We start from the raw sequence: 27,412 nt of genomic DNA, 5'->3' as shown, positions 1-27,412 counted from the left end.
AGTTAGAACCACATAAATTCCCCTTTAACATCCTATTGAAATGCAAAGCCCTCTCCATTAGGTGAACAATTATCAAGGATGCCTATATTCTATCATTTTACTCCTCTTCTCTTGCTTGTTTTCCAAGTGATCCAAAATATAATATTTTTTAAAGTAAAGAAAATAGGAAAAAAGAAATTTAATCCACTTAATTTCCACTCAAACCAACCAATGAACTCACCAACATACCTACTAACAAATCCATATACAATTTTTATTGTGTTGAAGGAGATTTTATTTATTATACGAAAGCCCAAGCATGGAGTCTCTTTGACCACTACACAGAAGTCTAGTACTATGTGCCCATTGTCTTAATTTTTGCTACCAAATACAAAGTTTTCTCACTGACTTTTACCGACCCTTCACCAAAGCAGTTAGCCTCTGTCACTAGTTTCTCCTTAACCTCTGTCCTCTTCTGTTGTACTACCCACCAACAGGAGAAAAAAAAATTTTCCCTTTTTAACTATTTTTTGTTGGTTTAGATTCTTTAGATTAGATCTCACCTTCTATCTAACGAGTTTATCAAATTTTTTTCTAAACAAAAATTATTTTCTTGATAAAAAGAACCCTCCTGGCAGCTAAGTCAATATGGTTTTCTACCAAAAAAAAAAAAATCTATTCTCTTTGAACTAGTTAATCTGCATATGATTTCATGAGAATACAAAAGAAGGTAAAAAATTACCTGTTACTCTTATTTGCAAATAATGATACTATGATACACATAAATACTGAGCAATAATTGATCGGAACTCATTAAATCATATTAGAATTGATCACTTAGATCTACTGGTAATGATATAATCTTCAATCTATAGCACTTATACTTTTGTCCTTTTAGAGGAATAGGGCTTGTTTTGCCTAGAGGAAAACGTACAGCATGAAACAGTACCAAAATAGTTTACTTCCCTTTGTAGGATAGCAGTGGATCTAGCTTCTGCCTCCAGTCCCCTTTAAGGTGCCCTCCGCTGGATTGCTTCTAAGTTGGTTTTGAATAAGCCACTTATGACTCAGACTGTCTCAAAGTACAAAGAGAAAATAAGGCTAAGCACAGAAGCATTAAATGCCAATTCTATCTTTCTTGGTTTATGGTGACAGCAACTGTTCATTGCTGACATTTGAGCCCACCCAGAACATTATGGGATAATACCTCATAGCTTGCTACAAAGTTGTAAAATCAGCACTAAATAAATAAATTAATAAACAGCCACTATTAGCCTTCTCCTCAAAGGTTCTGAAGTAGAGAAACCCAGGAGCTTTTACTTCATTATTGTATATATTTTTCTAGAATAAATGAACACAAATGCCCATAGACTCTTACCATACATTTTATGGACATCAGTGAGATTGGTGATTATGCCTTTGTCATTTTCTAAAAAATGATACCTTATTTCAATGGACATTGTGAAGTTATCCCCAGAGATTAGCTAACTCAGTGAATGTTAATTGAATCACAAAATAAGGATGTGGGAAAATGTACCTTTAATGGGAACTTGAAGATTAATAGAGAACAATAACACTGATTAGGAGTTTGAAAATCTTGTGAATAAATGCTGGTATGATATTGGAAAAGACATTTAATCCAGCTCACTAAATTGAAGAGCTTTTACCAAATTATATTCAAGGTCCGTTGCAGGATTAACATCATAGTTTTCCATTAGAATAAAAAAGAATGTATGAGTACTCAGGCAAAATGTAATCAAGAAATTGTGAATAGTGGTTTCACAAGCTTTGTAATAGAGCTGTCATAGTGTTTTGTTTTACTGTTTTGTTCAAGAAAAGACTCTCTTCACAAAACTTATGTTCAATATAGAGCAAGCCTCTATGGTGATTCATACACACATGCATTCATTTTAGAACATGGGGATTGAGAAATATTTTTCAATTCTATATTTCACTAAAGCCATATTTCCAAGAGCATCACAAGGAAACAGTTGTTTCTACGCTCTAAGAATTTGCTCTGCTAAGTTATGGTATGTTCTTTCTCAATGAATGCATAGGTACCAAAATGATAAAATATATAAAACTATAAATTTATTTGTTATTTTCTCTCCATTCATCTTTCTCTTTTCCCAGAAAAATAAAAAGTGTGTTGACTGAATAAAAGAATTTTGCCTTCATGAATCAAACAGATGTTCTCAATATGCTATATTTAGGCACCTGTGATTTTTTTTTTTTTTTTTTGGAAAGATAAGTAGAATAGCTTCTGAGCCTGCAAAATTCCTATTATTCATTTCCTCTGTGAAAATTTCCAGCTAACAACTTTCATTCTTACTGGTCCCCTAGTGATTTTACCAAGACAGGCAATGAGGAGATTGATCAATTACCTGAGACTGTTAGAATATCCTTTACTCATGAAATTCCTTTTTAACAGAATGGTTGTAAATCCCTCTATCAAAAAAATGGAATCCCTTTTAATTAAAACATCCAAGTAACATTAATACTGACTTTTTAACTAGGCCATAGCTGTTAATAGTTTTCCTATTACATCATTAAAAACAAAATATCTCTCACAGTTAGTGATACACTTACAAGCTTATGAACAGGAAACAATAATCAGACAACTAGAAACTGAATTCGTTATTTTAGCCTAATTGTTGGAATATTTCTGGACTTGTCCCAACAAATGTGGAACCCAGAGCGACAGAAATAGCCAAAGTACTAGATTAATTTGGTTCATTTTTTTCTCATGTTCTACGTAGAACTTATTCAGAAGTATTATAACAGCAATGGCAACAACAAAATCAAAGATTTTAAGTTAATTCTATGACATTATAGAATAAAGCAAACATTTTATATTTCCATAAGCATCTAAAATGTTAAATAACTATAAATCTTTTTGGTGGATTTAAACCTATAGTATAGTATAGTATAGTATAGTATAATACAGTACATTACATTATGTCATGATATATTACATTACATTATTTCATTATATTATAATATAGTGTATTATATACTATTTTTGCTAATTGAATTTAGCATTATAAACCTGTATGTTCTGATCAATCTGATCTCCCCTTCAGAACTAGGGTACTCTGGGCCGGCCCCATGGCTTAGCGGTTAAGTGAGCGCGCTCCGCTACTGGTGGCCTGGGTTCGGATCCCGGGCGCGCACCAACACACCGCTTCTCCAGCCATGCCGAGGCCGCGTCCCACGTACAGCAACTAGAAAGACGTGCAACTATGACATACAACTATCTACTGAGGCTTTGGGGAAAAAAACAAAAGGAGGAGGATTGGCAATAGATGTTAGCTCAGAGCTGGTCTTCCTCAGCAAAAAGAGGAGGATTAGCATGGATGTTAGCTCAGGACTGATCTTCCTCAAACAAAAAATGAACTAGGGCACTCATTTCCCCTGCTTCTTGATGAGGTTCTCTTCAGTCATTGCAGCTCAGTGAAAGGGAGCCACCTCACCCAAGGTTGCACCCCTCCTCTGGGCTCCCCACATCAAGTGATTCATTAGTTCAGAGTACAAAGACCCGAGCTCCTTGTCTCCATTTGGGGCAGCTCTGAAGGGCAACTCGAGCTCCAGAACTCCTCATGGGATTGGCTTTTATAACCATATCACTGTTCAGCTTCTCCCTTTGTCCAAGCCTGAATTCTTGACTGCCTAGTGGCTCTTGTTCAGAGAGCGCTCCCTAATAGATCTTTCTCATGCAAGCTCTGTCTCAAGATCTGCTTCCCTAGGAGACAATCTAAGATGCAATCCATATTCAAATTATTCTTCCGAACACACAACACCTGTTATTTTTTAATTACACATTAGAGAATAAAATATTTTATTTCTGCTGTTTTGACTTAAAGCTACTAATTTTTTTCCCTACAATAAATGAGAGAATCTCTACTAACTTTCTCCAATTACTGTTCTAACATCCCCAAGAGATTTCTTCACCATTTGGCTTCTACTCACAAAAGTGAAATGTTCTTTCAGAGTTAACAAACCCAGTATTTCTCTTGGCCCGGTTAAATAAATACATTACTGAGACATCGTTTACTACACAATCATTGCAAACTATCCTTGCTTGAACTTTGTGATGTTGAACTTTTCTGGTTCTCCTGTAGCCTCTCTTTATTTGCATTTTTCTGATTCTTTCTGGAATAACTAGTTCTTTTCTAGCTCCCCAAAATATATATATTCCTCAGTGTTCCATCCTAGAGTTCTCTTCTATTGTCTTGTCTTCTTTTCTCTTGTCTTGTCTTCTCTTCCTATACTTGTTGCTCTGGTAATTTAATTCCCACCAGTGTCATCAAACACCATATTTATCTGAGTAAGTCCCCCTAAAGCAATAGCCTGGTTCGTAAGTTTCAGGACCAAGTTCTGTTGGACAGCTCCTCTGGAAATTAAAACTATATCTATCCAAATTTAAACTGATTGTAAATTACAATCCTTAGGAAAGCTATTTAATTACTCCAATTATAAATTTCTTCAGAAAGAGTATGTATGAATGTATTCACTTATTAAGTATTAAAATATATTCCAGGCACTTTTTCAGGCACTAGGAATATAGCAATGAACCACATAAATGAAAATGCCTGCTGAATGGAGCTTACATTCTAGTAGGGAGAAACAATGACAGGTACTCACACTATCCTATTTTAAATTACACCCATCTCTTTAAATCTCTATTTTTCATTTATTATAGTCTTTCTTTTACTCATTCATTAGATACAAATTATAGACCCTATTGTGTACCAGCACCTATGCGATACATTATACCTGTCGAAATAAAAACACAAAACATTAATTTAATGTATTTACATTTTTCTGGAGTGGTAAACATCCAAACAAAGAAAATATAAAATGGTAACATTAGAAAATATATGGAAATATGTTCTGGGGAGAGAAAAAACTCAGGAAAGATTTGAGGGAAACTTTTCTGGAATTGATGATATATGAGATGAATTTGAAAGATGAATAGATGTTATATTAAGTGGCTGGCAACCCAAAGAGGTGAGAGATAGCTCAGGACACTTAAAAAAGAACAAATCATTTATAAAATGCCAGAAGTATATGAAGCATGATATGATCTTAAGACAATAAGCAGTTTACTATGGTGGAGGATCTATCCTCATTGTTCAAGTTATTACATCATATTTACCAGGCTTGTTAGCCTTAAATAAACTCAGAAAATAACTAATCATTGCAACAACTCCAAAGAAGTATGATATAATAATTAAGTACTCCTTGAAGTTTTTGCATTAGTAATCAGAACCTTCATTTCTCTGCCTTCACTGAATTTTCTTACCATATATTTACATAGACTAGACCTTATTTATTCAAGAAAAAACTCATTTTGCAAATTTGACCTTGTCCTATATACCTGTATACATATAAACAAGATGATTTTTCTCATAAACGTTACAAATCCTGCAGTGATTCAAATGTCAAGTGTAAATACAATAAGAATGGGCCTGGGATCTTCACATATAATTCAAATTTAATACCAACATAAACTTTCATTTCCTCTAAATTTTCTGATCCAGAGTGGGGAAAAGAATGTTAGCAGTAAAAACCTCAGAAATGCTTCTGACACAGAAAAGGCCGTTCTTATCACAATTCACACATTTGTCACCTTTTATTCTATGAAGTTCCTTTTGACATAAGTGTAAACTCTGCTTCTTTTTAGCTTTATGCAAAGCTAAAATGAGAGCCTCTATTTCTAGCCTTGAACAGAAAGTCAGAAAAGAGAGTGTGTGCTGTATGATTCCAGCATTATTCACCATGAAGCGATTAAGATGAGGCACGTATTACCAGGAGTGAAGTGACATGAGAGAAAATTAGAATTCACTCATCAGTCATATTATATCTCATAGAACACAAACGAAGGTTATAGCCTTGAACACATCATTTTCAAGAGGCAATTTTTGTACTCTAGGGAGTGCTAACTATAGCAACGTATTATCACCTTCGCTATTTCATTCTAACTTTAGAGAAATACTTGTTCAGTAAGAACAACTTTAAATGGTATTATCCATTGTCTTCTTAATGCACAACATTCATTAAATGTGAGACTTGCAAGTCAAAAAGAAGGGAGTTTAGAGTGAATCATTATCATGCAACATATTATTTGTATATACCGCTAAAATCAACTACATGGCTGAAATGTACTTTGACAATAGGATTTGCCTTGGGATATTTGCTTGTGAGTTTAATCTCTTTACAAAGAAAGCTATTCTTATTGCTCTAACAAGCGTGTGTGTGTGTGTGTGTGTGTGTGTGTTTATGTGGGTGCACAGTGCTAGGGGCGTTGGAATGTAAGGGGATTAAATAATTTTTCTTTTTATAGCGTACACATAAATGCACTCACAACACACACACACAGATACAACTATGTGATAAGAAGATATAAAAACACTATAAAATATATAGTAACAGAATAGAAAAAACAGCAACCACTGACTGGCAAATGGGTAAACTGGTCATAAAGAGTGACATCAAATGTAGACCTTATAAATCAGAAAAGGATGTAATATTGAGGGAATAAAATGGAAGGTATAAATAATCTGTGGAGTTATGGGGATTAAATGGTAAATTAAATATGGTGTGATTATGCTGTGAATAATTGTGAATGCCCTATCCTTAAGGGTTTTAAAAGAATGGTAATCTCAACATATTTGAGCATTTTCCCAATGCCAGAACCATTAAAAATGTTTTAGGAGGATAACACTGTGATACATAATTTAGCAAAAAATTACTCTAATAGAGTATAGCAAGGTAATTTGAAAGGAAAATGAAATCAAGGGTAATAGGACCAGTTAGGAATTTAATATGAGAAAGCTGACAAGAGACGTTGAGAGACCAACTGTTTACAATAGCAACAGATTATCACCACATTTAGGAGTTTAGAAAATAAATCAATAGAACCAGATCCATCACAGAAGAGGAATTTTAAAAAGGAGACATTAATGATAAACTCAATGCATTTGTGTTTCTTGAATATACTTTTCGTGTGCTTTCTCTACCGGATGCTTGTCGGTGGCTATGCACAAAGTTAATTAACCATAAGACTTGTAAGTCAAAAAGAAGGGAGTTTAGAGTGAATCATTAGCATACAACATATTATTTGTATATGTTGCTTAAATCAACTACATCTCTGAAATGTAATTTGACCACAAGTTTTGCATTAGGATAATTGCTTGCGAAGTTTAATCTCTTTGCAAAGAAAGCTGCTTTCTTATTGCTCTAAGAAATGTGTGTGTCGGTGAGTGTGTATGTACGCCTGCTATCCTCTTAGGATTGCTAACTGCAGCAAAGTAATAGTAAGCTTATATTTTTATCCAACTTCAAAGTGATACCTGATCATGAGATGAGGCTTTAAAAGTGATTGTTGAATGTGTTGTCTATATTAGCTCTATGCTATGACTGCAGTTAATAGCCCAAGAAATTGGAAAATCTAAGCTACTATGGTCTGTACAGCCTGTGGAAGGTCCTGCTAGATATCTGATCATGTGAATATATCATTTGCTTTTGTATGTTAGCTTGCAATCACCTTTATGGCATCTATTTTATTTTGTATTCTTTTACTAAAGAAGTTACTTGAAGATTAGCAGTGAGAGTTGTATTAACTATTGATAACCATTGAGACAGAAATTAAATTTATCACAAACGTATAATTATAGAATATAATCCATCAATTTTAAACTCTTCCATGACCGAAGCTTTTCAAGTGATTCTAAAAAGCAAGAATTTCACTGATATAAGTGTCTGTCTCTCTTCCCTAATACACCTTAGGGAACATGTGTTAATGAATATTTCCTTGAATGGATTTTCTTTCGTTTTGTATTGTGATCTCATTTTCTGTTTTAATATTGAGAATGAATTTAAGGTTCAAAACAGTGCTTATAATGCATTTTTATGTCTTAAAATACATTGAAAAATCAACAAAATGACATGTAATGTTTATATTATTTAATACGGCTCAATTTTACCCAGGTATCTCAAATAATATATTTTAAAACTTCGTTTTTCCCTCTTCAGCTCCACTTTGTTAACACCATGTCTTAATGTTAAGAAAAGGCCATCTTTAGTGAGCAAAATGATGATTTTTGTACTTATGAAGACAAATAAGTAAATAGGCATGATATATGATTTTTTTTTCCCTTGGAAAAACTCCACTAAAGCAGTTCAATGAGTCTCCAAGATATCTGACTGTTCATTTTTAGCTGTATCTTATGCTTAAAGAACGCAGTAATAACAATACTGATGACAACATCACCGTCCTATACTCAAAAACCTAGATTAAAATCAACATTGAATTGAGTGCTAATATGTGCAGGCATGGAACTAGGGGGGGAAATCCATATTTTCAAAGAATAAACCAGACTGAATAGACATTATGAAGATATTTTTATAAAATCCAATAAAAACAAAATGGTGATGTAGATGATTGTTTTACATAACTCTTTACATATACTGTAGAATGAAAGAGTAGATAGTTCAAAAGATAGTGGCTAACTAGTGACATTTGACTTCTGCTCTCACACTCTGATTAATGTACTGATGGAGTAAGTGGAGATGTTCAAAACTGCCTTGGAAAGAAGGGACAGTAATCACTGATCTCACAGGATACTTGAGATGTTGTGACTGGACGAGAGTGCAACTAAAATAGACTTGCTGGTCCAGACAAGAAGAGAAGAGAAAACGTTTACAAACGGCCACTGTAGATTTCCACTTGAAGGTCTGAGCTCTCTGCCAGGAAGGAAACAGTGAGCCATTGTGTTTCTTAATATGCTAGAGGACCTCAAAATATCAACTATTTTATCCTTAAGAGTGACTTATCAGAGTAAGGAATTGATTCACACTATCATCTATGATATAAAGCACTTGAAAGTTCTACTTAATCTAATAAAACATGAAACAGAAATAATAAGTGTAGCTTTGGGGGAAAAAAGAGCTTATTTTGACTTAGCACTTTTGAAAAAAATTTTTTTTTTTTTGTGAGGAAGATCAGCCCTGAGCTAACATCCATGCTAATCCTCCTCTTTTTTTGCTGAGGAAGACCGGCTCTGAGCCCACATCTACTGCCAATCCTCCTCCTTTTTTCCCCCCAAAGCCCCAGTAGATAGTTGTATGTCACAGTTGCACATCCTTCTAGTTGCTGTATGTGGGACACGGCCTCCTCATGGCCGGAGAAGCGACGCGCCCGATCCGAACCCCGGGCTGCCAGTAGCGGAGCGTGCGCACTTAACTGCTAAGCCACGGAGCCAACCCCGTAGAAAAATTTTTAAATCTTACAATATTATAATCCTTCATGGTGCATGAAACCTGCATATTCACATCATGACGTGTTTCTCAAAAGCAATCTTGATAATCAGGTTTTTGTCCTCACAAAGTAGCTGCACTGGAAAAATATACCCACTGAGAATAACTATGAAAGCATGACCAAAACAAAGAGACACACAGACAGACAAAACTGTCTGATGACACCGGACACCAACCAATGGAGGAGGAGCTGCAAAGCCTCTGACCTTGAGTCAAGCTTTCTGTGGCCTATACCATCACCAGGCTTTTCCTCTGAGGGTATTTGCTTTCTTTCTTTCTTTCTTTTCTTCTTCTTTTTTTTTTTTTTTTTTTGGTAGCATTCAGGGAAGTACAGAGGGGGCTTTCATTCTGTATTTTATCCTTGAGTTGATTGAGTTGTTTTAAATAAGTACTCCATTTTTTTCCTATGAAAGTTGAACCCTTTATTTTACAAAAAAATGTTGTACTCTGATGTATAGAAGGGATTACTAAAGATCAAAATTTGTAATAAAAAATTCTGTATTTTTCTTACAAAATAGTGGTGAACAGACTTTGGGGATTTTTTATTGTGGTAAAATGTACATAACGTACAATTTACTGTTTTTAACTATTTTTAAGTGTTGGGTTCAGTGTCTTTAAGTACATTTACATTGTTTACAACCATCACCACCATCCATCTCCAGAACTTTTTGATAACCTCAAACTGAAAATCCATACCCATTAAACAGTCACTCTCCATTCTCTCTACTGATGGTACTTTCTACTTATAGGGTTAGGAACTATGGAATTAGAGCCCAAGCAGAGAGAAGGAGTATTATTGGGCTGAGGAGGTAGTAGTCAGAATTTGGGTCTGCTACAGTGGCTAGAAATTGGAGACCACAATCTTAGGGAGGAGAGAATCACTACGAGTAGATCCCCCAAGTCTCTGTTAACATCTCTAAGTATTTAGTTGATGCCTAAACTTCATGTGCACAAGACAAAACTACAAGCAAGATAGATAACGATGTCAGCAAAAAGCTAAGATTTCATTAGCAAGAAATAGAAATTAGAGTTGAATCCTTGCCAAGTTAGCATGGGTTTGCAAGTACTTCAAATCTTCTGTAGTGCTCAAGAAGGGACAAGTTCTAGAAGTAATGATAAAATTGAAATAGTTCTGCCATAATATAAAATTTGTCTGAACAGAAAGAGTGATAAATCAAATTGGGTGAAATATTGATAACGGGTAAATCTTGCTGAATGGTGTACAGAAGTACTTTGCATAATTTGAGTGACTCTCTGAAAGTTCAAAATTATTTCAAAATAAAATTAAAAGAAATACACAGGGATATTGATTGGGATGGCATTTAATCTTTACATTATTTTTCAGTCTTCTAATCACTGAGCATATTTTATTTCTCCATTTGAGTCTCCTTAATGTTTCTAGCATTTGTCGTTCAACCAGAGTCTGTGAGAGGTCCAGCTTGTTCATATCATCACCTCTCCTTGGGATTTCATATCTTTTCACTCTCAGTCATGCTGGTGTTTGAGTGGTTTAAATCTACATTTTCTGATGAGCTATATACTTTATCATACATATGCTTATTGGCCACTTGGATATCATCTTTTGTGAAATATCAATTTTTTTGCTCATTTTTATATTTGCCTCTTCATCATTTTCTTATTGACTTATAGACTTCTGTAGGCAAGTGAATATTTGTCATCTCTATTATTGTAGGTATTATATGTACTAAAATTATCTTCTCCCATTTGTAGACATCTTACCTATTTATACCTCGAAATGAATATTTCAGCATCTATAATCTAAGAACAAGGAAATTGTCTAATATAATCATAGTGCAATTATAAAATTGAAGAAATTTAACAATATAATTATATTTCACATTAAAATAAACAGTTCATCTTCAAATATGTCAATTATTCCAATAATGTATTTACAGTAATCTTCCACTCAAATCTGGGATTCAATCCAGGATCACACATTTCCTTAAGTAGGTATGTCATTTTAGTCTCTTTAATCTGAAATAATTCCTGAGACTAGTGGAAATTGAAGGGCTAATTTCAGAAGTTTTAAAAGTTTTATGAAAATGCAAAAGACCTAGAGAGCCATAGTGATCTTGAAGATGAGGAACATGGTTGGGAGACTTAAATGACTAGATTAAAAAATAAAACAATAAGGCTTTAATAATTAAGGCTGCTTGGTATTAATAAAAGCATAAGCAAAAAGATCAATGAAAAGACTACAAACACATGCACACATAAAAAGACACATGAATTATTTTAAAAAATGGCCGCTGGAATTAAACGCAGAAACGATATTAAAAACAATAATGCTAGAGCAATTCTAGATCTATATGGACCTGTGATCTCTATCTTACATCTAGTCTATAAACGAATTCAAAGTGGCTTATAGACATAAATGTGATAGATAAAATGATGAAGTTCCTAGAAGAAAACAAAAGATATTACCTTAATGATAGGCAAATGTTTCTTGAAAATACACCAAATTAATAATCTTAAAAGAAGAGATTGGTAAATTGAACTGAATTAAACATAAAAGACTTTCTTCATTAAAAGACACTAAAATGACAATGAGAAAGTAAGAAGAAATTGGGAGAAAATAATTTCAATATCTCTATCTAATAAAGGACTTGTATCCAGTATTTATAAAGACCTTTATAAAGTGACAAGACAAAGTTAGATAACAATAAAAAAAAATGAGCTAAAGCCTATATAGTCAATTCAAAACTAAGACATCTAAATGGCCAATACAAAACAAAAATGTGCCTATCTTTTAAATTATCAGGGTCATCCAAATTAAAACTACAATGAGATAGTATGACACACCACCAAAAATGGTTAAAATTTTAAAAATATATAAGACTAGCAATGTAAAGAATTAGTAAGTATATGGAGTATTCGGAACTCTCACAAACTCCTGGTGGGTGTGTAAGTTGGTAGAATCTCTTTGAAAACCTTTTGCCAATATCTACTAAGATAAATTATGCTCACGCTATGATTCAGCAATCTCACTCCTGAAATACGCCCAAAGGAAATGAATCCACATGTGACGATAAAAATGTGTAAAAATGTTTATAGTAGTTTTATGTATAATAGCCTCTAATTAGAAGCACATCAATCATTTGTCAATAGTAGAATAGATAAATTAATTGCAATATATTTATACAATGAAATACTGTACAGCCATTAGAAAAATTAATTCTACACACAACGTCATGGATGAATTTATACTTCATAAGTTGAAAAATCCCAGACATAATGTTTAATTTCACGTATATGAAATTCAAGTACTGGCAAACATCAATAGGGATGGGGTCAGCAAAGTGGTTACCTCTGGGAGGGCACTGATTAGAAAGGGGTAAATGAGAGAGTACCTTCTTGGATGCCAGAGATTTTCCATATTGTGATCCTGGTCATATTAACATAGGTATATACAACTATAAAATTATATTAAGCTGTCCAGTTAAGATGTGCATACATTAGTTTATACACGAACAGCTTTAAACAAACCAAGTTGGCAACTAATATACGTACAAACACACACACATATTCATTAATCCTTATCTATTGATCCAAAATTATTTATGTTCACAGTCCTTATTTCTGTTATTTGTAACAGGGTTCTTTATAATGTTATTTTCTATTTGATACAATATTACATAGAAATAAAAACTATTTTCTGGAAAATCATTTTGGGACATCAAAATATGCTCACACTTTAATTTTAGGTACACAAAGAACACAATTTGTATTTGCATATACTTACTACATACACATTTTACGATAAAAAAGAATACCAGAAGGAATTTATCTCATCATAAACTTACTTATCTGTGAGTTGTGGGATTAACTTGTGTTTTCTTCTATATGTTATTCTTCATGTCTCAAATTTTCTACTGCATGCATTCAATCAGTGTACATTCAACCTCTCCTTGTACACTTTGAGAGAATGAGTGGTTCTTACTTTATTTTGGTCACCTCTAATTTTAAAATTATTCAAGTCTTCTAATTCTGCTTTTTACACTCTCATTCCAAATCTTCACATTTTATATTACGGCCTTTTGATTTAAAACTTCAAGAGAATAGCAAAGGACACAGTGATAACGGCTGATTGATCCAAGGCAAAAAGAGTAAAATGAGCAAGAAAAAGTTGGAGAAAGACTGCAACACCCATTTCCTGGCATCTCAGAGAATCATTTTTAAATTTGTGTTTATGCCTCACCTGAATTTATTTCAATCTCCCTAAAGTTCCTAATAAATGGTCAAAAAATAACCTCTATAAAATTAGTTCTAAAATGTTATCAGTTCTCATAATCAGAGAATCACTCCGGCACTGTTTTCTTGAACTTACTGGCACTCTTAATGTCACATAGTTTCAGTGCTTATTTTTACTAGGACATTTTCTGTGGCTTCTTCCCATAAGCACTGGCCAGATCGGGTACTCTGCGGAGATAAGAGCTAGGCGTTCTCTAAGAGTGTGTCCATCCTTCTCACTGCTGATCCTATCTTTCTTCTCTTGGCTGGGTGTGGTCAGAGTTTTTAACTTTCAACTTGATCTTCCAATTTATCACCAGCAAAACAAGTTGATTTTTGCTAACAGAATTAGGAAGAAGAAAAATGAAAATTACCCAGTACCCCAGCTCAATGTAATTTGGATACTGAAAACTCCTGACTTACTTCAGAGCTGCCATTATAATGGATTTGGGGGAAATATTAAGAACATTCTTTTGTGTTTGTGATCTTTTATTTTATTCCTTTTAACTATTTCCCTAATATCCATTTTATAATAAAATCTCAACATCCTTTGTCTACATTAATGTTGAAGTCAAATGGGTATATTCATTTGTGTGAAATATATATCTGCTAAATTTGCCTCATTGTAAATTTGATTTTTAAATCCATTTTGTCAAAATCAAAATATTTCATGACAAATGGAAGAGAGTTTATCTTGATTTTGTTATATGTTAGAAAATTTGCTTCATAATGTATGTAAACAAAGACTTTTTTAGTCTGTTATTTGACTAAGCCACTTTTGATTGTTTTCTCATGTACACATACAAAAATGTCTTCACTTACTTTGAAACAAAGCTTTTTTAAGACAGTTTAAGACATGCTTTATTGGGGTAAATATAAAAAAGTCAATAAAGCTTTTCTTAGAGATCTGTAAATTAAACCTTTGTCAATAAGTAACCTAGTATTTTACTACTTTAAAGATATTTAATATTGCATTCCTTATTGATATTAATATGAAATATACTATAGTGACTAAAAGAGTGATCTTCTAAGTAAATAGGAACTTAAAAACTGTGTGTTTTCGAAACCCACATCAAGAAAATTACCGGAAAACATTGGTTATTAATTGAAATCGATAGAATTGCAGGTGAGACTTCTTTTTTCCATAAAAGTTAATTACCTTTTAACTCATTAAAGATATTGGCTGAATTTCAACAGTGATTGACAGAGGAAGAAACAACAGTCCTAAGAGCACAGGTGGATATAAAGGACAATTAAATCCAAATATGTACCTTCGCTTAGTCATTGCCATGACTCTCATATAGTGTTAGGAGTAGTATATGCTAATGACTGAATACTTTCTTCAAGAAATTTGTTTCCTTCAAGCACCTTTCTTAACAGATTGAAAATGCTATTTCAATTAAAAATCTGAAAATAATCATTTAAAGCAGGGACTTAAAACTTATGTGGAATTCTTACAGCCCTTTATCAAAGATCTGCAGAAAGAAAGAAAAAAATATTCAACATATGAAATCTTCTTTTTTTCTTAAAGTGTGAGACAATTTTAATGAATGTCTTTAATAAAAATTTTTATCTGTATGGCATACTGGTTATATTAATATTCAGTTCCTCCGTCAGTTCCTCCTATACTATGGGAAATAAAAATTATTCGAGAAAAAAATGGAATAGAATAACTTTTAACTTATGTGCTGTAAACTATATTTGTATTGCTAACTCTATCTTGTAGAACTTCATTTCATGCATGAATTCAATCATCAGACATTTATTTACAGAAAACCGAAGTGTCAATAAAAACCGAACACATATGAGTTCTGGTTCCAATCATGGAGCACAGCTTGTGTGGGACCAACACTCTTGTCATCGATACAAATAATTAACTCTTTACAAATTAGTAAAAAATAACAACAAAACTTTACAAAGGCATCAGATAGCACCAGGAGCAGACAAAAACTGAGAAGATTGCTATCAAATAGGGGATAAAGTGATTTCCCCATTAATTCCCTTTTCCTTTCAAGCATACCACATTTTATGTGTCATGCAGAAGACAGAGTTCAATTAGAAATAAGCAATCTTTATGAACTGAGGAATCAGAGGTCAGGATTCAGGGCTGCTATAATAGCTAAATACTGAGAGAAGAAAATTCAGGAACAGAGGAAGCCACAGAGGAGAGAGCCCTAAAACTTGAATATACGTTACACATAACATGTGTGTCACTTCTAAACTGACTATGGATAGAGTAAGACTCGAAGGAATCCAGAGAAAAAGAAGGTTAAAAACTGAGCAGCCTAATGGTTAAAAACTGAGGAGAGGTTTTAGCCATTCCAGATACTCGGAATGAAGAGTTTAAAATTCAAGCTCCTTGTAGGTAGACATATTTGGTCAACATTTTGAGATTTCCAATGAAACACCAGAAAGGTGATAATTTAGGAGTAAGGAAGATGCACTAAGAATTAGGGTTACACCATAGGACTAAGGAAACAAACAAAATAGTTTCCCTTGAAAATTCTAAAAGCCTACACAGAATCATAGTAGCATCCAGCAATTTTACTGCCTACTGGGGCAAAACTCAACACTCTTCAGAAAGAAAACAAAATCCAGAATCTCCACAATGTAGTACTCATTATGACCAGTATGAAACCTAAGCTTTCTAGAGATTAAAAAAAAAAAATGAAAGAATAAATAGTCAATAGAAATAGACATAAATAAGACTCAGATGTTGGATTTAACAGTCAAAGACTTTAAAAATAACTATCATAAATATATTAACGAATTTGTAGGGCATACTAAAATAATCGGTAGGTACATAAGAAATTTCATAAAATATATGAAAAATCAGACAAAATAAGAAACCTAGAACTGGAAATTATAGCACCCATAATAAAAATGTCTAACAGCAGATTGGACAGAGAAACATAAGAAACAATAAATTTGAAGACAACAAAAATAAAGTATTCAAATTGAAGCACAGAGACAAAAATGTATTGAAAACATTTATAGCACAAGCCAAATGATCTACAGGACAATATGGAGTGCCCTAACATACTTGTATTTGAGGTTCTCAAAAAGAAGAAAGAGAAAATAGGCCACAAAATAAAGATGACCATACAATTTTAAAATTTGATGAAAAAGAGCCCGCTGGTCTAAGAAGGCCAGTGAATCCCCAGCTAGATAAATAAAACACATCTAGATATCAATGTATGATACTTGTTGAGATAGACCGTTGAGAGCCAAGGATATAGACAGAACCTTAAAAGCAACCAGAGACTAATACACATTACACATAGGGCAACAATACTAGTGACTGACTCCTTGTGAAAAGTAATAGAATTCAATGCAGCGTAGCGAAAATTTAAAGTGCTTAAAGGAAAAAAAAAAACCTGTCAGATCAATCTATATTTCTATATCCAATTAAAATACTTTTCAAAAATAAAAGTGAAACAATGATATTTTCAGATAAGAAAAGCTAAGAAAATTTGTTTCCAGCACACCCACACTACAAGTAACGTTAAGGGAAGTCTTCAGGTTGAAAGGAGATGACAGCAGACAGAAATTCACATCTACAAAAAAAGAATAAAAAGCACTGACTGGAACTGGTAATTACGTAAGTTTATAATATAATATATAAGATTATTTTTTAAAAATTTTATGTAAATAATGAATGCTTAAATTATAAATATTAGCAATGTATGGTGCAGTTTATAATATATACAGAAAGAAAATATGTGACAAAAATAAAGTCCCACAGGGGAAATAAGACTATACTGTTATAAGATTATTACATTATATGCTAAAATATATAATATTAATTCAATTTATATTATAATAGATTAAGCATAAATTATAAAGAACATAAATTTAGATATTAAAAAAATACTCAATTGACCCAAAAGATGGTAGGAAAACAGAAACAAAGGTACAAAGAGTAAATGGGGCAAATGAAAATGGTAGACTTAAATCCAAGCATACCAATAATTTCATAATATTTGAACGGACTTAACACTCCAATTAAATGTTAAAGATTGTGAGACCGGACAAAAAAGGATAAACCAAGTCAGCTGTTTGCAAGAGCTGTGTTTGAAATAGATTTACACAGAAAGTCTGACAGCAAAAGGATAAGAAAAGATAAACCACAGAAACACAACCATAAGTGAAGTAGCATGGGTAAATTTGCATCAGGCAAAGTTAACTTCAAAAAAGTGGTCTTATCAAAGATAAAGGGTGATATTTCATAACAGTAAAACGTCAATTAATCAGAAGCATTAAATTGGCCACACACGTAACAATTATATAAAAGTAAATGAAGAAAAATTGACACAGATAAAGAGAGAAATTTAAAGAATGGAAATTTTTTTTATGATTCTCCCATTAAGAATTGGAACAAGGAGACACAAGAATTGTGATGAATACCATTGGACAATACCGTCATCAACTTGACCTAAGAATGCAGAAGACTATAGGTAGTAAGTATGCAATACACGTTCTGTTCAGGCATACAAGACACATTTACCAAAATAGTTTTTAAAATTACAGTTCTCTCTAAAACCATTAGCATATGATAGCAATGGACTTGCATGTAGAGTAAGATCAATAGAATATAAACTGTGGGAGAATACGGTTTTAATTTTTCGATAAAAAATTTTGTTATTAGAAAGTATTGAAGGAACAGAAACTTTCACAAAATAGCCAGGTACAAATATATGCCTTCCCATTGTAGAAAAAAAGCCTCTTTCCCCTTAGATTTGCCAAGTCACTTATTCATTAATCTCAAACTCATTTTTGTGCCTCTGGGGTTTTTTTGTCTTATTACTATTTTTTTTTTTTTTTTTTTGGTGAGGAAGACTGGCCCTGAGCTAACATCTTTTGCCATTCTTCCTTTTTTTGCTCTAGGAAGATTGTCCCTAAGCTAACATCTGTGCCAGTCTTCCTCTATTTTGTATGTGGGACGCTGCCACAGCGTGGCTTGATGAGTGGTGTGTAGGTCCGTGTCTGGGATCCAAACCCACAAACCCCAAGGCGCTGAAGTGAAGCGCATGAACCTTAACCACTATGCCACTGGGCCAGCTCCTGTGCCTATGTTTTTTAATATATAGTTCTGAGTATGATTATTTACTATAATCATCATCCCTAGAAAATTCTGGCTGTGAAATAAAATATTTACTGAGGAAATTCCTCTAAGTATATAGTCAATGGCATATCTAAAGTGACCTCAGTGGTCTTATGAAATTAGTGTACAGAAGGCTGGACATTTTCTAGAATATCTTCCTAACACCTTTTACATGAACAACACCAGCGTAGCTATAAGAACTTTAATATGAGTTATTAGGATATACTATGGACAAATTCCAAAAGGATTGCACAAGCAAAGTTTGAATATCTTGTGAATATCTGGTAAAAATGTCTGTGCTCATTGGAATAGGGAAAATGGCAGCTCCTAAATTAACAAATAATCAAATAAACATGCATACATTATTAATTTGGAGAATGATTCTAGTGCCAAATTAGGTTAAACAGAGTTTAGGTATTAGGAATTGAGCCTATTGAATAAAAAAAAAAATATGTCATCTTTCCCCTAAATTGAGACTTCTGTCAGGTCTTTCTCCTAGCAGGCCAGCAATAATAGACTTTTGCTTATTGTAGATAGAGAATGTTCTGTCTACAATAAGCTATTTCTATATTTCTAAGATGGGAACCAGTTCATCCGATGTACTCCTATTTTTAGGACTCAGCATAGTGTTCCACATTGTAGGTGTTCAGTTTTTAATACTAACTGAATAATAATACACAGGGCTAAAATCCACATTAAAATACAGTCATAACTTTAAAAATAAATATCCAACATACTAATGTCCTACATTGGTATATTGTTGGAGGAGAAGTGGTATAAATTTTCTGAAATGTAATTGACTAATATGTACATGGAGCTTTAAAATCATTCATATCTTTGACTCTGGGAATTCCACTTCTAGTAATCTCGCCTAAATAAGAGTAATTTAAAAAACACTAAAAGTTATCAGGTACAAAATTTCATCACAGAGTGGTGTGTGTTTGTGTATGCGCGTGTGTCTAGACAGAGTCTAGATAGAACATTTGGAAAATATTTAATTTACTATGATTATATATACGATACAATATGATATGGCTAAGACTGACATTTGAAAAATATGCAAAAACCCAGCATTAACTGAGAAAGGCAAAATAAAATATGTACAAACAATAGAAAATCAAATGTTAAAAAATATAATAAGTAAATAAGTAGAAATATGTAAATACTTTAACCATTTCTTGGTAGCATGCTTACAGTTTAGGAAGAAGGACCTGGCCACCCACTTCCAAAAAAATTGGCCATGAAAACCCTATGAATAGCAGTGGAGCATTGTCTGCTATAGTGCCAGGACATGACAGGATGACGCAAAAAGACGGGGCAGGGTTCCACTCCGCTGTATGCAGGGTCACTAGGAGTCAGAATCGACTGGATGGAAATAATAACAAATGATTATAGTCATTTTTGGTGTTTTCTTCATTAATTTTTAATTTTCTGAATTTGATTTTTTTGTGGGGAGCACAAATTGCTTTTATAATAATAGTAATAATAATAATAATAATTGATGGTGCTAGTGCTTAAAATTTTTCCCCATCTCTCTCTCTGTACTCTCCTGGACACTCTACTGCTTCTATTTAAGTTTCTTCTTTTTTTTCTTTCCTTTTTTTCTCACACTGATAAGTATGTAAGCGTGGATTTTATCTTCTGCAAGTCTGGAATCAGAGGAAGACAATATTAGAATATGAGAAATAGTCTAAATCACTGAAATTGGTGGAAGGTGTCAGGAAAAAGCACACATATAATTTAGTAATTATAATAATAAAAATATTCTACCACACTCATATTTTTTTGAGTGGTTTAACCGTTACTTATATTCCAGGGAAAAAAAAAATCACTTATATTTTAAATGCAAATTTTTCTGGGAGTACTTGCCCTTCCTTATTCAGTCAGAATTTGTTTAATCTTATATTTAGTTGTTAATACCTGTTGAAATTTTCTTTGTTAAGGACATAGAACTTATTTTGGAGTGAAAGCGAGTCTAAAGTATGTGCTATTTGATGGCATAGAGCAAAATGAGAGGGGCTTGGTTACAATTGGGGCCCTCGAGTGTAATGGAAATGCAAGAAAGGAACTGACTTTGCTGTAACATGTGTCAGGAGAACAGAATATATTTATGTTAAATTTTCTCTGCTCTTTCTGTGTTTCATAGCCTCAATCTCTCAAGACTCAAATTAATAAAGGCTCAATAAAGATCTATTGAGATAGCAACTGAATGTTAATTTTGAGTAAACGTGCCTTGTCAAACATTTTGGAGAATAAAACAACTTAAATCCAACACAGAGTCAAAGCTCAAAGCTCACAGATTCTAGGTGATAAAATAGGAGACCAGAATAATCAAAATTGTACCACAAATAAGATTTTGATAGGTGATATACTTTTGACAGGAAATTCTAGCTGGGGAAAATGAAGAGGGGCTTTATGTAAGAGGATGCATTTGAGACATGACTTAAAGCAAAGAGAAGAGAGGAGATTATGGAAAAGAGGGTTAGACACTCCCTGGCAAAGAGACTGTGAACATGATGAAATAGAGGTCAAGTTGTATGGATGAGGAAATATTTCACTTTGTGTACAGCTAAGGCTACACAGTTATGGGGACATAGAACATAGGTTGGAAATATGCAATAATATTGAACACTTTAAATTCTACTTAAATAAATTTGAGTTATTTTTCTATAGGCATTTTACGTAGGAGATTGGTATCATTCAAGAAATAGTGTATAATATGTTTTTGAGAATTAAAAAAAAATAAAGTCAAGAAAAAAGGCTACTTAGTATGCTAACGCAGTGGTGTAGTGAAGTGGTAATACAGTACTGGCAGGGAGGGGACTGGCAGTAAGAATTAAATGACAGCACTCTATTATAATAGAGTAGATTTTTATAGAACTCTGTGTGAAACAAGCCTTTGTAGACGTCCTGAGACCCTAGCTTTAATACTTAATGTTTTTCTCATACGTTATTAGTTCTTAAACAACCGACTGACAAAGAGAATTCTGGAATACAATGTGCCCATGAATCAGAAGCAGCTGCTACACGTACTGCAGCATAAGTAATGACATTAAAAAGCCTTAATGAAGATAACTTATTTAGATTCTGAAAAACGCTATAATATACTATAAAAATTTATCAAACGTCCTTCAGGAAATTTGAAACTTGATTTCTGTCTCTGTACTCATCAAACTGCCATACCCTAAAAGCCTAAGAAAAAATTGCCTATCCAAGTACATTATTTTATATATGCTTTGGGGAAATATTAATATTTAGTGCATACATCAACATGCATAAATGCAAAAGAGAGTCATCTCATAGTTTGATTAGTCAGTCTAATATAAACCAAACTTATCCGTTTTGCAGTTGGTACCTGTGTTTTCCATTGTTTTAGTTAACACCGAAACCAACTGTATTCAGTTGTAACCAAGAGCTTGATAACCGTTAAAATATCCTTCCATTCTAGGATTCTATAATTATACTCAGGATGATTTCAGATATGGAATAGAAAGGTTTCAATTAAAACTATGAAAACTTGAGAGCTAACTCTGTGAAAAAGATACCATATTGTCTTAGATGGTGATGACTTGTAGGTGGTTCCATGGCACTATGTTGATTGCCCTGAGCAAAACATGTGCTAAACACGTATCTTTGAATTAAAGTGTAATGGTCAACCAAGTTGATATTTCAAAATTATTTTATAAATACTAATGTTTTCTTTCAAAAGAATAAACACTATGCCTGTAATTTTGGTTTTCCCTCATGCAATAAATGTGTTTTAACAAACAAATATTAAAATCAAATACTTAAATTCTGCTCAATTCTCAAAAATAATAAGCATATGATCAATTAATTACTAATAATTAGGGATTGATTCTTCAGGGTCTAGATCTAATGTATAAAAAAATCAAATGTATATGAAGATTCTCTAACGGAATAATAGGAGGCTTTGGTATGCTTCTTGTTCAATTTATTTTCGTTCATTTCTTAAGCGATATTACTATCCTGCCCAAGAAATTCAGTCACATGTGTCTATTCAAATTACAGGGAAGCTACAGGGCAATTGTTACGACTTTGTAATCTTCAGCAGAACCAAAGATTTCTCTTATTACAGAAAACAAAATTAGTAAATCTCTGATAGTTTCAGTAAAAAGTAAGCAACCAAACTTCAGATTGCATTATTGTGAAAAACAAAAACTTGCTCTTAATGTCGACATTTCTGACTTTTCTCTCCTGTATTGCAAATATCTGAAATAAGTATGTTATAGTATTTCCTTACAAAAATATCATCATAATTCCTTTTTTTGCTCCTCCAGTCCATCCTGACAATGAAAGCAAATTGATCATCCAAGGCTCGTGCTCCACCCATAGCTAATTTGTACAAGAGCTTTCAACAGGGACTCACATCCCATGCTGTATGTAAAAACAACTCAGCATGGAATTCTGGGCCTTTCACAGTAGTGGTCTAACTTCATCCCATTAAACTCGTTTTTGTGTGCGTGTGTGTGTGTATTTATTTTAATGTGCCATATGCAATCCCACCTCCTTAGATTTATCCACATGCAAATTTTTATTAAATTTTTACTAACTCTTCCTGCCCACAGATGCAGCCTCCTCCACAATCCTAGAAAATACCAAAAATTTAGAATTAAAGAAATCTTTATGATACTTTAATTTAACCTAACAAGAATCTGAGGTTTGGAAAGATTGATTGACTTCTAAGTTCTGCACAATTATTGAATGGCACAATTAGGACTGAACCTTGTAAGCTGCATGTTTGTGTGCACATGTTTATTTTATTAAATTTTGCTCCTACTATTTTATTTGTGTTAAAACAGCTTCCTCTAAATTCAGGATCAAACCCTAGATTTTACATCCAAGGATTATATATCCTTCTGATTTTATATAATTTTATATCACACACAAATTAATACAGGTCTTATTTTCTGTGATACCTATCTTCTGTAAAACTAAGAAAAATCTATGAAAATCTCTTCCCATTAGAAGTTACCTATTCTTTCCCAGTCATGGTGCATGGAAAATATGGAGTCCTCTGCTTCACATGGGATATTGCCAATGAGATGGATCCTAGAAGACTAGGTTTGTGTTTACCCAGGGTAACCAGAGTAATGTGGTAAAAAAGACAATTTGCGTGGTAGTCAAGAAGTTAAATCCTCTTCAGAACTCATATGTTTGGCCAAGTTCATCGGTAAGGGCCTAGCTAGTCTCTGTATATACAAATGAATAATGATGTCAAAAGCCAAGAAAGCAGGTTAGGAGAGAGTTTATAGACTCTTAAGAAATTAATAAATGCTAAGAAGTAGTTTGAAGTCCACTTTTACAGTGAACTAGAGATGTGGCGCATGGCATATCTAAGACAAGGCCCTATTACGAAATAGAGGAAGTAATTAATTTTTTTTCAAAGAGTAGTATAGGTGTTTTATTTTGTTGAAGTTTCTCTTTCATATGCATATTGTTTTCTTTGGGTGATATAAAAATAATTGACAGTTTTGATTTGATTATCCTCATTTGACAAAAATTCTGATTATTATACTGGGTTTTCCATTTTTGCCTCATGATCTGATTGTCAAGGATAAATAGGCACCAAAAATTTAACACTTTAACTTGTCCATGGGTGAAAAAAGAGGTTGTTTTCCTGAGACAAGCGATAAACTATTTTATGAAAAGTAATTAAATAAAACTATGCATACACTTTTAGTAACTATTTTTGAAAGATTACAGAACTGATTAAAAATAAGCAAGATGGTATAAAAAGATCTAACGCATAATGTATATTTTAAAATGTCAGTGCAATAATGGTGGTCAATTAATCAATGCACACTCAGTTTTTAGAAGGAGGCATTTTTGTTTACAGCTAAAAATAAATGCATCTAGTGGAGCTTTGATTGCCTTATGATTACAAGGATCTCTTTTTATCTGTGGCTATTCTTCTGTGAATCTCCAAGGATGAAATCCTTTATGTAAGTCCCCATGAACTGAATGTGTCCTTTATAGACTGCCTTAGGAAAAGAATCAGAAGGCAATTTCAAGTTCTTAGACACAAACATTTGTCAGTTGAACTTGAAATATCCTAGTGTTAGTTATTAACTATAGTGTGAAAAGTGATGTTAAATGAGGGATGCTGGAGGATGCCATACTACTAACCTGAGGAGAAATAAGAGGGAAAGAAGAATCAGCGAGTGAACTGTGTGGGGCAAAATGAGTATGACCTATGGAACCCGAGGAGAGAGATATCAAAAGAAGAGGGAATAATAGGCTTCTGATAAAGGAAGCTGCATTTGACCAAATATACTGTCCCACACAGAAAATGAATTAGATCAAGGTTTTGTCAATTTCACAGATAAATGTATTTCTGGTTTAAAAGAAACAGGCATGACTTTTGTGATATTAGATACTTTTTATGTTTTCCTTTTTGGCCAATTGTATCTCATTTATTGCTGTTGCCAGCGAGTCAACTAGGACTCATACCACTACAGTCACTTCTAGCATCATGTGCCAAAAATCAAGAAAAGTAAATACATGATCTCTGGGCAATGTTAGTATTCATAATGGTTTATTTTGTTTTATTCTCAGAATGTGAAAGTACCTCAGCATTGCGCATAAATTGGGGATAATCCACAGCGAACAAAGGAATTGTTCTGCATATAAAATAGTATGAATGAGAAATAGAAAATTCTGGACTTGGGAAAGATCCTGTCACCTATTTTGAGACACAGAGGAAAGAGAAAGAGAAAGGTAATGAATCTGTTTCCTCAAAATTGGATACAAGAAGGGAGTTATATATTCTCTATTTCCATTTGCTCCCAACTGATAATGAGCAACTGCCGATGTTGCTGCTACTAGGATGGTATTAAATCTTCCTAAAGGTAATGTCTTCTTGCTACTTCTTTTTTCTTTCTCTCTCCTTCTGCCTCGAACCCTTCGGTCTGGGTTATAGGCAGGAAGTAGTACAGTTTGATATTAAGAAACAGAAGCATCTAGAAGTATTTGTACTTATTTCTCATACACATCATACTATGCTTAATTATGATAAATTATTGATCATTAGAGACCAATATATTTTAGTAATTTTTGTATATTACAATTGCATTTTATTTTGCCTCATATATCACACTGTTATTATTTACCCATGACTTTAAATTAAATGTCAAAGTTTTTTTAATCTTTTAGATACACACAAAATTAAATCATATCTAACTGATTAATAATGAATCAAGTCTACATATGACTTACTTTATTTTGAGGCTTACTATGGATACTGACTTACATTCAGCTCTCTGAATAAATCACCTTCCCTACCCTACCCTACTGAAGGAATTTGTAACATTATGCCTTCTGCACATCGTAATTAATTAGTCAAATATTTCTGAATAATCATTAGTGACGTGGAAAGTTACTGTAAAAAATAAGTAAATTGCTATCACTTTCAGCTTCTACATTTATCATATAAAAATTCTTACCTTGCCTACATATTGTGTGTCTGTCCCTGTATACTCTTCCAACAAGAAGAATTGATTCCACATCCAGCCACGCTTGGTGCGATGTAGCATCTTACCATCATCTTTGGGCAGTCCCACTATCCTTTTGCTTGGTAAATCACTGTTAGCTTTTTCTTGTAATAGGATAGCATCAACCATATGAAACATACAGGTCCAGATGAATAGTGGTAGGCAACGGTAAGTCCTCATTATCTGCGGCTTCAGCAGGATGTCAAATTCAACGTACCGTCTGTTTCCCCTGAGGAGCAGGGAGAGAAAAATGGTTTATTAGGCTGTGTTTCACTTTCACATAACCTGTAAACTGTAAAACTTTTCTAAATGTTATTTAAATTTTATAAGTAACATATTCTATACACAGTATTTTTCCATGTTACATCGGTGAAATATCATTAAAAACTCACATATCATATAGATAAGTAGGGAGACTATATATATAGTGCAAATAAACTAAACAGGAAGTAAACAACTGACATTAATATCACTATATGTGAATACATTTGTAATTTAAAATACTAAGTGTTTTGAAAAAAATTAAGCTCTACAAATGACAAAGATAATAGAGTTTTCCTAAAGTCCTTAAGACTAATAAAAGTAGAATATTTATTAATATATACATATACATAAACCTATATACTTCGAAAAACACTGTTTCCTGTCCACAATATACCAACTTTTACAAGCTGTTTCTCCTCCTCTTCCTCCTCCTCGTTCTTCTGTGATATGTCGAGATGTAGCCTCAAGGCAAATTAAATGATATCAAATGTACTTTGGATCGTGTCTTGCAATACCTAGCACCGTACCATGTTGATCCTTTACAAGCGATAACTATTTTTTTCCCGACACTCAATTAAGTCACTCAAGTTTATTTGAATTTGAGGAGAACATGCTCTAAATGGAATCCTTTCACTTGATAATTAAAAACCAACATAAATTTATTTCCTAAAATAATAAAGAAAAGGAGCACACAAAATTGGTATTGTAAAATTAGATATGGGGTTTTACCTACGGGATAATTTGATCCAGAATTTTGAAACAAACTGTCTCTCTATGGAGAGAGTAAGTTGATTCTTCTTGAAGTAAAAACAATAGTTCATTTGGTTTTTCAGAATTAATTTTATTTATTATCAAATTGGTTTAATTTGTAAGGAATTCAATTTAGAAGATGTGAGATAATAATGACGCTGCTGCTGATGATAATGATTTGGTAAGCAATAGAAAACCATCTCAAACCAGCACAGGCAAAAGAAGAATTCAT

General features: G+C 33.1%; 1 protein-coding gene across 1 annotated transcript in view; it reads right to left on the bottom strand.

The window, feature by feature from the left end:
- The window catches only part of LOC131418950 (cadherin-9), an 87,636-nt gene extending 61,251 nt beyond the window's left edge, over window positions 1-26,385 (bottom strand). The window contains exon 1 of the mRNA XM_058563509.1: window positions 26,119-26,385. Within this exon, the coding sequence (XP_058419492.1) occupies window positions 26,119-26,346 (228 nt within the window). The 5' untranslated portion in view covers window positions 26,347-26,385. The remainder of the gene's footprint in view (window positions 1-26,118) is intronic.
- Between the last annotated feature and the right edge of the window lie 1,027 nt (window positions 26,386-27,412).

This window comes from Diceros bicornis, chromosome 20 (genome assembly GCF_020826845.1).
Source record: "Diceros bicornis minor isolate mBicDic1 chromosome 20, mDicBic1.mat.cur, whole genome shotgun sequence".
Classification (NCBI taxonomy): Eukaryota; Metazoa; Chordata; class Mammalia; order Perissodactyla; family Rhinocerotidae; genus Diceros; species Diceros bicornis.
The sequence above is the reverse complement of the archived record's forward strand: the minus strand, read 5'-3'. Positions and strand labels throughout refer to the sequence as shown.